The 14465-nt window shown below is 44.5% G+C and overlaps 1 protein-coding gene and 1 long non-coding RNA gene across 5 annotated transcripts in view; one reads left to right on the top strand and one right to left on the bottom strand.

The window, feature by feature from the left end:
- Positions 1-14465, top strand: part of LOC138745503 (sorbitol dehydrogenase-like) — a 45257-nt gene extending 30792 nt beyond the window's left edge. For all 4 annotated transcript variants that reach the window (XM_069902586.1, XM_069902584.1, XM_069902587.1 and 1 more), the window contains 3 exons: positions 5438-5613; positions 7334-7455; positions 14172-14465. In XM_069902586.1, coding sequence (XP_069758687.1) covers positions 5438-5613; positions 7334-7455; positions 14172-14325 — 452 coding nt within the window. In that variant the 3' untranslated portion in view covers positions 14326-14465. The remainder of the gene's footprint in view (positions 1-5437; positions 5614-7333; positions 7456-14171) is intronic.
- Positions 43-8838, bottom strand: LOC138745508 (uncharacterized). The gene is made up of 2 exons (XR_011346313.1): positions 8714-8838; positions 43-502 (listed from the first exon to the last, which is right to left on the bottom strand). It is a non-coding gene; the product is annotated as an uncharacterized lncRNA (long non-coding RNA).

Here is a 14465-nt window from a genome sequence, read left to right on the forward strand (position 1 = left end):
TTATCGATGGTGTGGCTGACAGATCGAATTCAAAATCAAAAATTTTCATTAAAAAGTTTGCTTTAATACTTTGTTAATCCACGCGCGGGGGAATATTTCCAATTTACCTCCATTCCCTCGGGGCCCATTACAGTCATAAGTCAGGGATTACTTGTCTGCCACATCCACCTGCATCTCTTTCGTCCTGCCTGTTTGTGGTTTCCTCAACAAAACTGCAGGTGGTTTGCCAGGAAACCATGCTGTCTTTGGCTTCTCAAGCTACTCCGTCACTTCATCCTGGACAATCGACTCCAACAACTTCCCAACCACCGATGTTAGGCGGGCAGGTCTATAATTTCCTTTCTGCTGCCTCCCTCCCTCCCTTTTTAAATAGCGGAGTGACCCTTGCAATTTTCCAGTCCTCGTACTTCGACCCTTTTGTAAAGGCATTCTGTGCTCACGACCTACAGAATATTCGTTTCTGTGATGCTTGGTTCAACTTGAAGCTGCAAGTTTTCCACTGCTGTTCATGAATGAAAATAAATTTATTAAAATATTAATTTTCAGATTTTAAGAGAGATATTGGTACAAATTTGATTCTTCAATGGCCTTCACTGTTATTACAGATTTTATCCCTTTTTTTGCAGTCATGTTTAAGCACATTGGTGGGTGTTTTTAAAAGTTATTTATGAATTATTCAGGATTTGGATATTCAGATGTCAAAGTTAGATTTCAGACTTTCCAATTTATTGTCAGAGTACATACTCGACATCACATATATCCCTGAGATTCTTTTTCCCGCAGGAAAGACAGAATTACCACTAATTGGTAGTGCAAAAAAAACTGACTCAATGTTCATGTCAACAAATAAAGAAATGTAAACAAACTGACTGTACAATACAGAGAGAGAAGAAAAATCAATAAAGTGCAAAAGTACGAGTCCTTAAATGAGTCCCTGACTGGGTTTGTCGTTGATGGTGGAGGGGGAGCAGCTGTTCCTGAACCTGGTGGCGCGAGTCTTGTGGTACCTCAACCTCTTTCCTGATGGCAGCAGCGAGAACAGAGCGTGGGCCGGGTGGTGAAGGTCCTTGAAGATTGACGCTGCTCCCCCTGTCGATGTTCTCAATGGTGGAGAGGCTTTTGCCTGCTTTGTCCTGGGGCTTTCCGCATTCCTGGTAAGACCAACAATCATTTCCCTCCCCTCCTTCCCCATGGAAAGGTGGCATTGAGAAACTATCGTTCTTCTGGTGAAGCCACATCCTTCGTGCGGTCCAGGATTTAGGCCCAGCAGGACCCATGACATGGGCCACTTGGTAGTGGAGTTTCCTTGACTTGTTCCCCTCACCCCAGAGTGTATTCTGAGCACTTGCTACTTTCACTGCTTTGGACGCATGTAACGATTAGTGCAATGCTGTTACAGCGCCAGTGACCTAGGTTTGAATCCCGTGCTGTCTACAAGGAGTTTGTACGTTCTCCCTGTGCCTCCATGGGTTTCATCCAGGTACTCCAGTTTCCTCCCACCCTTCAAAAACATACCACATGTGTAGGTCAATTGGGTGTAATTGGGCGGCTCGTCCTCATGGGCCAAAGGGGCCTGTTACCGTCTAAATTAAATTAAATTATTGTTCAACACGGAGGAGCACTGTATCGTCAACAGAGGAAGGATGGTAGGTCAAAATCAAGAGCATAACTTCACATTGGCAGATGGGATTTTCCAGCTGTCTTCCTGGAGTAAGGACCAAGGAACTGAAAAATGGGACTTAATGTTGGCATCAGAGTGACTACTGGGCACCTCTCTGGAATGTGCCAGCACTCAGATGAAGATAAATGGCTTCCCCTTAGCCCTACAAGGAAAGACTCAGTTACTTCCCCCTTCCCTCAGTGCTATAGATTGCTCTTTCTGTTTTATCCATCTCCCATTTCTGTTTGTAGGTCTGTCTGTCTGACTGCCTATCTCTCTCTCTCCCCTTCACTCTCTCTCTCTCTCAACCCCCTCTCGCTCTCCCTCTTTCCCCCTCCCCTCTCTCTCTCCCCTTCTCTGTAACTCTCTCCCTCTCTCTCTCCCCTTCTCTATATCTTTCTCTCTCCCCTCTCTCCCCCTCCCTCGCTCTCTCACTCTTTTCTCTGCCTCCATTTATTCTATTAGCTTTTCTCCTTTTTCTTTATTTCTCTTGCTTTGCCATTTTCCTCTCCTTTTTCTCTTTCCCTTCCATTTTTCCTCTTTTTTTCTTCATGACCATACATTTCTCTTTCTTTTTCTATCCCATTCTCCATTTTCCTTCTTTCCTTAAGAGCCATGGAAGTCACATAGCGTGGAAACAGGCCCTTCGACCCAACTTGCCCATGCCAACTACAATTTTCCACTCAATTTTCCAATCTCTCTAAACCCATCCTATTCATGTATCTGTACAATTTTAAAAAATTTTGTTGCATTAGTACCTGCCTCAACTGCCTCCGCTCCACACACTCACCACCCACTTTGTAAAAAAAGTTACACCTCAGGTTCCCGTTCAATCTTTCCTCCCTTCAAAATGGATAAATGTGAGGTGATCCACTTTGGTGGCAAGAACAGGAAGACAGATTACTCTCTGAATGGTGTCAATTTAGGAAAAGGGGAAGTACAACGGGATCTCGGTGTCCTTGTTCATCAGACACTGACAGTAAGCATCAGGTACAGCAGGCAGGGAAGAAAGCTGATGACACGTTGGCCCTCATAACAAGGGGAGTTGAGTCTAAGAGCAGAGAGGACCTTTTGCAGTTGTACAAGGCCATGGTGAGACCACTCCTGGAGTATTGTGTGCAGTTCTGGTCTACAAGTTTAAGGAAGGACATTGTTGCTATTGAGGAAGTGAAGTGTAGATTCACGAGGTTAATTCCCGGGATGGTGGGACTGTCATATGTTGAAAGATTGGAGTGACTGGGCTTGTATACACTGGAATTTAGAAGGATGAGAGGGGATCTGATCGAAACATATAAGATTATTAAGGGACTGGACAGGCTAGAGGCAGGAAACCTGTTCCCGATGTTGGGGGAGTGCAGAACCGGAGGCCACAGTTTAAGAATAAGGGGTAGGCTATTTAGAACGGAGTTGAAGAAGAACTTTTTCACCCAGAGAGTTGTGGATCTGCGGGACGCTCTGCCTCAGAAGGGAGTGGAGGCCAATTCTGTGGATGCTTCCAAGAAAGAGTTAGATAGAGCTCTTAAAGATAGTGGAGTCAAGGGATCCGAGGAGAAGGCAGGAGCGGGGAACTGATTGTGAATGGCGGTGCTGGCTCGAAGGACCAAATTACCTACTCCTGTACCTATTGTCTTAAAACCATGTCTTCTGGTTACCGATTCGCTTACTCTGGGAAAAAGACTTTGTGTTTGCCTGACCTAATCTGATTTTGAACACCCCTGTGACATCACCCCTCATCCTCCTGCATTCCAAGGAATAAAGCCCCTGCCTGCTCAGCCTCTCCCTGTAGCTCAGGCCCCTGGCAACATCCTCGTCAATCTTCTCTGCACCTGCTTCTCCTTTGCAGGATCGTTCCTGTGGCACAGTGACCAAACTGAACTCAATGCCCCAGACGGGGCCTCGCCAATGTTTTATACGAATGGACCCCGCAGGGGGAGCGCTGAGACTTCACTGTAAAGGTTCGGATTTTAAACTTGGTATCTTGACCCAAGCTGAATGGAATGTAACAAGAAAGTTTCCAGACACTGTGATTGTAGCAAAAACACCGAAATGGTGGAGGAACTCAGCAGGTCTCGCAGCATCCATAGGAGGTAAAGAATTATAACCGACGTTTCAGGCTTGAGCCCTTCTTCAAGGTATGAGTGGAAAGCAGGTAGGCGCCTGAATTAAAAGGCTGGGGAGAAGGGAAGAACAGAAGGGGGGAGGGGGACAGACCAGAACCAGAGCAGGAATCCACGGGGCAACAGATAGCCAGGAAGGGCACGGGGCTGTGGAAGCAAGTGTACAGGAGGGAGGAGCACAGACCAACAGGCCAAAGGTGATAATTGGACATAGATGGGAGGACGGAGTGGAAAGGTGAGAATTGATTGGGAGGAGGGAGTGGCTTTGCTGGACAAAAGGAGACAGAGGCAGAGATTGGTAGGTTCTTGATTAGCCAGGGCATCAAAGTTGACGTGCATAGGATGACACCCCCCCTGAATTTCCACCTAAAATCTAGATTTTGTGTTATGCTTGCTGTATACGACTGCCCCAATAGTCCTTGATCAACCCTCCCACAGACCAGCGGAGCAATGCTGTCACAATATTTTAATGGCAAATTACCCAGTAAAGGTTTCAATTTTATTAGCATGTTTTAAAATAAACTGCCACCGGCTCTGTTAACAGGCCGTTTAAAGCCTGCACGGAGACAACGACAGTCGGACTGGGCAGATGGGCCCGGCGGGGGGAGCGCTGAGACTTCACTGTAAAAGTTCAGATTTTAAACTTGGTGGAAGGACGACCGTTGGGTTTTGGGGTGACATTTATAACATTCAAGGACCATCTCATATGCTGGTATGTTTAAAGTGGAGTAGTCTGGCAGTGAGGCTGAGTGGGGGAATGGATCAGCTCATGATTAAAATGGTGAGGCAGAGTTGATGGCCTGAATAGCCTGTTTCTGCTCCTATGTCTTCTGGAAGATGAAAGAGAGAGAGAGAAAGCTCTAAAGGAAAGGAGAAATAGGGGGAGGGAGGACTAATGGAAGCCTGATGCCATCCGATTGGACCTCATTCACTTTTCCAATTGGCGCAGACTCCAGAATGGACCACAATATCTGAAGGTGGTCCTCTGTTCTAAGCTAGAAGTGGTAGAGTGTAGTCAGTGTGTGGCAGTTGGCCATAAGGTTGGTTTTGGTGCCAAATACACTCCAGTGATAGATTTACCTCCTCAATACAAAGCATTAATAATTTCACCTAGGTCTGTGCTGACTGCGTAGATATTTTATTGTGTCAGCCCCACATCATAGCCAAAAGGAAAAGCTTAGTGTTCCTAATTAGTGTTCCTAATTTGTGTTCTTGCATGGTCGAGGTTTCCTTGGAAACTGGACCACCTCAGACTCTAAGGCCTTACAGAGGATAGTGGAATCAGCGGAGAAGATTACTGTGGATCTCTCTTCCGACCATGACAGATGTCTACAACACGCGATGCACGCGGAAGGCAAATAGCATTGTGAAGGAATTCTCACGCCCCTCTTGTAAACTCTTCCCCCTTCTGCCATCTGGAGGAGGTACCGAAGCATTTGGGCCCACATGTCCGGATTGTGAAACAGTTTTTTGCCCCCCCAAGCCGTGAGGTTTCTCAATTCCTACAACATACTAGATTTTTATTGTACTATGACTTAATATTTAACTCCATGGTCCTGGAGAAACACCTACCTCATCCTTACTGTGTATTACATTAGTAGTTGTGGTGTGAACGACAAATAAAGGTGACCTGACTTGAGAAATGCATTTCTTTTCTTAGATTTATCAATCAGCCGTTTGGAGAAGGCGAAGGAGCTGGGGGTGAACTTTATCATCAAGGTGGAAAAGCAGACCCCTCAGGACCTCGCCCAGAAAGTGTGGGCTGTGCTCGGTGAAATGCCATGCACTTCCATTGAGTGCACAGGGACAGAGTTCTGCGTCCAGGCAGCTGTCTATGTGAGTACTGTGGACTGTAGATTTTACATTCTGTGCATCTGGGAGCCAACCAGAGTTAGTGAAATCGGGAGTACGTTTTGACTAGGAAGTAGGTAAGGAAAGAGGCCCAGGAGTATCAGAGCCAGGGCCACCAGGCTGAGGAACAGCTTCTTCCCACAGGCGGTGAGAACATTGGACGACCAAAGGAACGGCTCACACTCATACCCGAGACTCTCATATTCATGAAACAACATTTATTTGTATATTTATATGAATACATATGTCCTCCATATGTATTGTTTGTCTGTACATGTGTTACATCTGGTTGTGTGTCTGCATGTTTTGCACCGAGGACCGGAGAATGCCGTTTGGTCGGCTTGCACTTTGCAAATCAGATGATGATAAATTTGACTTGAAATTTCTTGGCCAGATTAACGTGCAGACAAAGGGATTCAAAAGGGACCAGAATAGATCGGGGTTAGGCATGTAATTCATGGGCTATACAGCACTTGGACCAACCTTTCAGTCTGTGCTGATGTTTAGCTTACACGAGCCCTCCTTCGATTCCATCAGCCTCTCAATATGCCTTCTTATTCCCCACCCACTCCTCCCAACACCCCACCCCCTCATCTCCTCACTACATACCTTGGAAAAGCATCTAAGCCACACACCTCAAGAACTTCCTCTTGTAGTAATTCCCCAAGGATCAAATACCAAGCACCAACCTAACAGGCTATCAAGTTAAGATAAAAACACACAGAAATGGTGGAGGAACTCAGCTGGGCCGCCACGTCCATAGGAGGTAAAGATATATTACTGAGGTTTCGGGCCTGAGCCCTTCCTCAAGGGCGAAGCAAAAAGCAGGCAGGACTCTTAATTAGACTACAGATTAAGGGGGAAGAATGGGAGGGAGAGGAGTCCAGGCCAACAGCCAAAAGGTGTTAATTAGAAAAGTGAGGTTAAGATACAACATGATAGGGTACAACACTCCAGGAACTACTCAACTTTAAACGTACCGTTTACGCTGGCGTATAAGATGATCCTTGAATGTTATAAATGTCACCCCAAAACCAGCGGTCACCTTTCCACCAAGTTTAAAATCCAAACCTCTACAGTGAAGTCTCAGCGCTCCCCCTGCGGGGTCCATCTGCCCAGTCCGACTGTCGTCGGCTCTGTACAGGCTTTAAATAGCGTGTTAACGGAGCTGACGGCGGTTTATTTTAAAACATGCTAATAAAATTGAAACCTTTACTGGGTAATTGAACTTTAAAATATTGGGACAGCATCGCTCCACTGGACAGTGGGATAGTTGGTAAAGGACTATTGGGGAAGTAAGACTTGGTGTAGTCTTATTCAGTGAAGCACAACTCAAAACATTTCAGGTGGAAATTCAAAGGGGGTCATCTTATACACAAGTCAACTTATACACCGGCATATAGGGTAGGTCTGGTTAGTTTAGCTGAAATGCTTCAAATTGGGTGCATTTTGTTGTATTTTTTCCCACCACAGCAACAGGCCCTTTCAGCCCACGAGCCCGTGCCGCCCAATTAACCTACAAACCCCGTATGTGTTTGGAAGGTGGGCGGAAACCTGAGCACCTGGAGGAAACCCACCCAGGTCATGGGGTGTTGTACAAACTCCTTATGGACAGCGGCGGGTCACTGGCAATGTGATAGCGTTACGCTAACCTTGCTGCCCACTCTTGTCTTTTGGTACACGTGTGTGATTTTCTCTTTTCTAGGCCACTCAGTCTGGCGGGACTGTGCTTCTGGTTGGGCACGGCCCAGATTTGGTGAGTGTCCCCCTTCTAAATGCTGCAATCCGTGAGGTGGACATCCGGGGCATGTTCAGGTACTGCAACACGTAAGTTCTGATGTTCTGATGTTTCCCATTTCAACTTTTCATATTAATTAAGACAACTGATGACAAAGATGTAAAGTCGCTGAATCTTTTCAGGTTCCAACTCTATTAAAATGATAGATTTCTGTAGATCAATTGATCGATTCTGAATCATTTTCAAACCACTGAAAATGTTGTGAAATCCTGGAGCAAGTTTTTACGTGCGTTTTGTACTTTTAATTTTTATGCGTATTGGCCTTTATAAATCAAAGTATTGAGAACAGGAGTTTGGATGTTATGATAAAGTTGGAAAAGGCATTGGTGAGGCCAAATTTGGAATATTGTGTGTAGTTTTGGTCACTCAACCACAGGAAGAATATCAATAAGATTGAAAGAGTGCAGAGAAGATTTACTAGGATGTTGCCCGGACTTCAGGAACTGAGTTACAGGGACAAGTTAAACAGGTTAGGACTTTATTCCCTAGAGCGTAGAAGAATGAGGGGTATTATCAGAGGTAGGCTTTTTCCAATGAGGGAAGGTGAGATACAAACCCAACGGGTTAAGGGTGAAAGGGGAACATTCGGGGATCTTCTTCGCACAGAGAGTGGTGGGAGTGGGGAATGAGGTGCGAAGTTTTAACATTTAAGAGGAATTTCGGCAGATACATGGATGGGAGAAGTCAGGAGGGATTATGGACCGAGTGCTGGTCAGTGGGACTTGGCAGAAAAATGGTTTGGCATAGACTTGAAGGGCCGAAGGGGCCTGTTTATGTGCTGCCTTCGTCTATGCCTTTACTTTCATCTATTAATAGCTGGCACATGGAAGGAATGTGAATCCATGGGCGACCCTCAGGCAAAATCTGCTTCATTCCAGAGGTTTGAGCCCTGTTCTGTGGCACTGGCATTTTTTTGTGAAGCTAAACTGCTCTCTCAGAGAGCTGAGGGTACATTGGAAGAATAAATAAGGTGCCCTGCAGGGTTTCAACACAAAACATCGACTATCACTTTGCCTCCTGATGCTGTCTGGTCTGCCACACATGCATACACAAGCACACACACGTGCACCCACAAGCACATGTTCACGTACATACAGTCAGTCTCACATACACACATACAGGGACAATAGGATCTTTTAAGAGACTATTAGATAGGTACATGGAACTGAGAAAAATAGAGGTTATGTAGTCGAGAAATTCTAGGCAGTTGTTAAAATAGTTATTAGGTCAGCACAGCACTGTGGGCCAAATGGCCTGTACTAGGCTGTAAATTTTTACGTTCTATACCTGCTTCTTTTTCTGCTGAATATGTTCCCCCGCCTGTATGTTCTCAGTCCTGGAGATTCCCTTCATCCACCCCAGAAATGTCTCCTGGTCTCACCCACCACCCACTCTTCAGATTTCAAATTCTTTTTCCTGCAGGACCAGGCAGAATTACCACTTATCGATAGCGTCAAAAAAAAACCCCCACTGTGCACAGCGTACACACGCAAACAAATAAAGAAATGTAAACAAGTGTGCAATACAGAGAGGAAAAAAAGCAATGAAGTGCAAAAATGAGTTTGTCGTTGAGGAGTCTGATGGCGGAGGGGGAGGCAGCTGTTCCTGAACCTGGGGGTGCGAGTCTTGTGGCACCGAGACCCCTTTCCTGACGGTAGCAGCGAGAACAGAACGTGTGCTGGGTGGTGAGGGTCCTTGAAGATCGCTGCTGCTCTCCCTGTCGACGTTCTCGACGGTGGGGAGGGTTTTGCCTGTGAGGTCCTGGGCTGCGTCCACTACCTCTTGCAGGGCTTTATGCTCAGGGGTATTAGTGTGCCCCTACCAGACCGTGATGCGTCTGTACCGCGCATTTTCAGCATTATCTGCCTGCCATTGTGAATTTTCAGAATCTTTGGTCTTTTCTGATTTCTGCCTTTTGCAACACTCCTGCAAGCCACAGAGGTGCGCCATAGGCACAAAACATCGGGTCTGTGAGGCTGGCCAATCAAACCCCATCTGCTGCATATTGGGTTTCAGCCATACCCAATCAAGCCTTGAGTTCAAGGCCCACTTCAAAGACAAGCACAAAAATCTAGACCCCCCCCCCCCCCCGTGCAGTACAGACAGAGTGCTACGTGGTGAGAGATGACCTCTCTCTCTCTCTCTCTCTCTCAACTGAGGTGTTAAAACAAGGTGCAATGTAGTTTACTTCAAACAATTGCAGAGACATTCTTCCTGGGTTCCAGCCAGAATTTAGCCCTCAATTAAGATAACAAACAGAAAGCCAGGATATTATCCCACTTCTAATTGTGAGATCTTTCTAAATTTATCACTCATTTCCTGCATAATTAATAAGTGATAAAATGCCTTGTGATGGCTGCGAAACTCTTTGACATGCAGTAGAAATGGAACTTTTACAGAATTCTCCTCTAGTTTTTGTCTAGTTTTACACACAGGGTACTAGAGCCAGTTTGAGCAAAGAAGGAAATAGTTTTATTTCTGAAATAAGCTTTTCTCTGAAGAATTTGGCGCATTTTCGAATGCACATGCCAGTCCTTGATAAATGTAAACACTTTAACCTGCAGGCATCATTCATCAAAATAATTACAATCGCATTTTTCTTTGAGTGCATGGAGCATGCTGTTAAATTATTTTACGGCAACATGTGCCGTCACCTCTAGCTGATTAAATCGATTATCAGGATGAAGGAAGTTTAGGGACAGAAAAATAAAACGTGGAACAATAAGCGAACACCTTATAAAAGATAATCAATAACTGTTGCCCAATAGCCTTCAAAAGTGGCCTTGAATGTTGGTCATCACCTTGAAACTCAAGTACAAACCATGAGCTTGTTCACCTTTGTTCCCTCTTTTAGCTGAAGCAACTGTAGGTTGGGGTTTGTATAAGCTGCTGGTAACCCAAGGTAGCGACCAACTTGCTGCAGATTTCTTTGAAGTGTTCTATTTTAAAAGACATCCACGTGAAGGCATGGAAGGGTTCACATTGTGAAAACAAGTGAGCCAACTTATCTTATAAAGAGCAAAACTGAGGAAAATATGGTTTTATTGTCAGGTGCACTAAAAAGCTTTGTTTTGCATGCTTTCCATAAAAGTCAGCTCTTAATAGCAGGTAAACAAATAATAAAAAAAGTCTTGCAATTTGGTCGTGTTTTGTGACGCGAAGCCTTTAAACATTCCCACTGGATGGTTGCCATTGCTGCAGGGTGTTTCGTCGCTAGGATCGTGTCCCCCACTCATATCTTTCGTTCGCTCTGAAGACGTTCCTGCGGATGTTTGAACAAGAAGTGCACAATGCAGGGGCTTTCACCCACAACCCAGTAGCTCAGAGTGTGGGCAAACTGGCATGCAGATCATTCTGGCCCTGATTTTGCAGTCGGCAATGCCACAACAGCACTTGGGGAAAGAAATCAGGCAATAGAATCTGGCAACTTCAGGTTGTCAGGCCACTGATACCCTCCAGCTGCAACGGCATCAACTGGCTGAATAGTCTATTGCAGTAAAGCAATTCTTGTCAGAATTTGTAACGCAGCTTTTCCTTTCAAATTATTTGTATTGATTTTGATAGAAAGAAATATTATGTTATATGTTTGCCTACATATTAGTTATATAAGGGCAGCACAGAAACATGAATCATAACTTGCCTTGAACTAAAATAAAAACTTCACCTCGTATTCTAAGATTATGACATTCTCATTGTTGGATATCTAATTGGAATAAACTCTTCTACTTATAAAGGAAATTAGAGAAACAAAAGAAGGACCCCCCCCCATTATAATCCTCCCCTCCCATCAATCACGTCACCAGCGAATTAATAGGTAAAGAATCGAGTCTCGGCTCCCAGACATCGGACAGGAAACCCCCCCCAGAGCACATCCCGCCTATGCATTCAAATTTTGATAGATGTCCATCATACCATGTCAAATTCAATCTCGATGCTACATCTAATTTTTCTCCGAATTCAAACAAGACAGAATGTCCCGGACCCTCCACATTTACAAGTTGGCGGTAAACCGTCTTTCCATTTCATCAAAACTGCTCGTCTGGCTAGTCCTTTGTGAATTAAATTCGAGGAAATAGTCTCCTTTTGAGAATAAAATAGTTACGCACCTTTTAAATGTCACGATTAATGTAGAAATTAATTTACCATTTCATTTTAATGACTATTATATTTTGAAATTTTTAAAACTTATCAAGGTTACAAGAAAAATAGGAAGTTGGATAATGTCTCAGCCTCCAGAAGATGGACGGATTAGCCCTAGGGCTCCCAAATCCTCTAAAACTGGCAATTCTGATCATATCCAGAAAATGGGCTCTAACACCTTGTCAAACTGAAACGTTTTATCTTTAATACTATACCTAATTTTCTCTAAGCTTAAATATGGCATTACATCGTGTGGCCACCGTGCATGAGCCGATGGGAGTTCATCTTTCCACCTCATTAAAGCCTTCCCGTCTGGCTGTCAACGTGCTAAAAGCTAAAAGTTTCTTTTGAGACACCGATAAAAGTTTATCTGGTTCACGTGAAAAATCAAGCAGTGCACTTAAAGGGCAAGAATCTAATCTTAAAAATCAGAGACAAGGAATTAAAAATATTCGGCCAATAACTTCATAATTTAGGACACTCCCAAAACATATGAATCAGTGAGGTTTCAAGAATGTTACACTTGTCTCAAAAGGGCTCGACATCCACATAGAAACGGGATCATTTGAGTTTAAACCTGTGCATCACCTTAGATGATGTCAGAATGACACCTTAGATGTTGCACAGAATGAAGATTCATTGATCAAAGTAAGAGAGGGAGCACCAATCCTCATCTCGAAATCTCATCCTTATCATGTTCCCATTAGCTGTTGGGGCTAATCTTAAATCCAATAGATCAACTTATCTCTGTATACATATTCTAAATTTCCATCTAAAATAGTTCATGATCAGTTTCAATATTTAGGAATCACTATTTACAAACAGTTATAAGAATATTATGAAAGAAAATTTGATAGCATCACTTAATCGGATTAAAATATTATTATCGGGATGGTCACCTCTTTCGATGACATTGATTGGACGTATTAATTCGATTTGGCAGGGAAAACAATCACGTAGAAAAGAATTGACAGATATGCAGGTATTCCCTGACTTACCACCTATGTGACTTACATATGACCAAAAATAAGAAATATAGATGTAAATATAAAAATTACAATTTTGAGGTGAAAGTAGTGGCTTACCTACGGAAAATAGTGCCTGTGGCAGGGGTGGCCAACCTCTCGGCCTTGGTGGCCGCCATGTTGTATTTGACGAACGGTAAAATGGATACAGTGAATTTCCAACGTATGTCGAGATATGACCGGTCAGTCAGAATGGAACGCAAGTTAAGGACTACCTGTATATTCACAGTCGTAGTTAAGCCACAAAAAAAAAATTGTTTTATTAGTGCAGACAGATCTTTTAGCCGTTCTGGAATAGTTTATGGACAGGGTTAAGGTAACACAGGTTCTGTACCTTCTACCTGAAGACTGGGGTGATGGGAGTCCTTCATGACGTTGACTGCTTCCTTGAGGCAGCACCTCAAGTGAACAGGAGGTCAGAGCCCATGATGGTCTTGGCCAGGTTTGCTACTTTCTGGGTTTATGGCCAGTCCAGGTACCAAACCACCAAGTGCTCCAACCAAACTTCAAATTTATTGTTTGAGTAGATACGTGACATCACAAAGAAACCTGCAATTTTTTTCTGGGCAGTGTGCTCTCCACAGTAGAGGTTCGATGACATGCAAAATTGCCCCAGATTTCTCAGAGAAGTATGGTTGGTTGTTTTGATGAGTTGGTTTAAATTTTACCAGCACAGTAACAGTCCCTTCTGGCCCATGAGCCTGCACCACCCAATTAACCTACAACCCCTGGTACATTTCAAGAGGTGGGAGGAAACTGGAGCTCCCAGGGAAAACCCACGCAGACACGGGGAGAATGTACCAAGTCCTCACAGACAGTACGGGATTTAAACCCTGGTCCCAGTAATTGGCGCTGTAACGGCATTGCGCTAACCGCTAAGGGAGGTCATCTACTATGTGGATTCCTAGGAACTTGGAGGAACTAACTATCGTCCCATCAATGAAGACAGGTGCGTGATCCCTTAGGTCCGCCATAAGCCTGGAGTCTTGCTGACATGAAGAGGAAGGTTGTAATCGACATAAACCTCAGCTCACCTAAAACTCAGCAGCTGAGCCCAGCTCACCCATTGACCTTGTGATCTCTGACAATATGCTGTGTCCTGGTCAAACTTTGGTTCAACTTTCACATTCGAATTGTGGTCTTCCAATCTCTCTGTGTCCTCAATCCTCTCTCTCTGACCCACTGTGGCTCAGAACATCTCCCAATCTCGCTCCCTGTCTGTTCTGGGCTCCCCAGTGTTAAACACTCCATCAATGGCAACAATGCCTCCAGCATCATCCATCCATGAATCTTCTATCCCCCACTAATTTTTCCCTAATCCTCCCTCTCCCCTCCCTATCCCTCTCCTTCCTCAATCTCTTTCCTCCCTACCCCTCTTCTCCCTCAATCTCTCTCCTCCCTGCCCCTCTCTTCTCACTAAAACTCTCTCTCTCCTCCTTCACTACACCCCTTACGTGTCTCTGTCTGAGCCGTTCCTTTGCGTCACTCAGTCACAGATTTGGTTTGTTGATGTGCTTTTTAAGTTCAGTTGAATTAGGTTCCAGACCAAATGCAAACATCCCTTTACTTCTCTACATCAGGTATCCAATGGCAATTGCTATGTTGGCTTCGAAGAAGGTGGATGTGAAGCCTTTAATCACACACCGTTTCCCACTGAGCCGGGCCATTGAAGCATTCGAAATAACAAGGAAGCAGCTGGGAATTAAAGTGATGCTAAAGTGTGACCAGGTTTGATCAGATCAGTAGGTATGTGAGATTGGCCAAGTTGACTCCTCAAAATAAACTGCAGACCGTACCAGCGAAGGAAAGTCTTCCTCCCCAACAGAGTGTATGTTTAACTCTCTGAGAGCATCATTAAAAGATTTTCTCTTGGC

The sequence above is a fragment of the Narcine bancroftii genome, chromosome 11 (assembly GCF_036971445.1).
Source record: "Narcine bancroftii isolate sNarBan1 chromosome 11, sNarBan1.hap1, whole genome shotgun sequence".
Classification (NCBI taxonomy): domain Eukaryota; kingdom Metazoa; phylum Chordata; class Chondrichthyes; order Torpediniformes; family Narcinidae; genus Narcine; species Narcine bancroftii.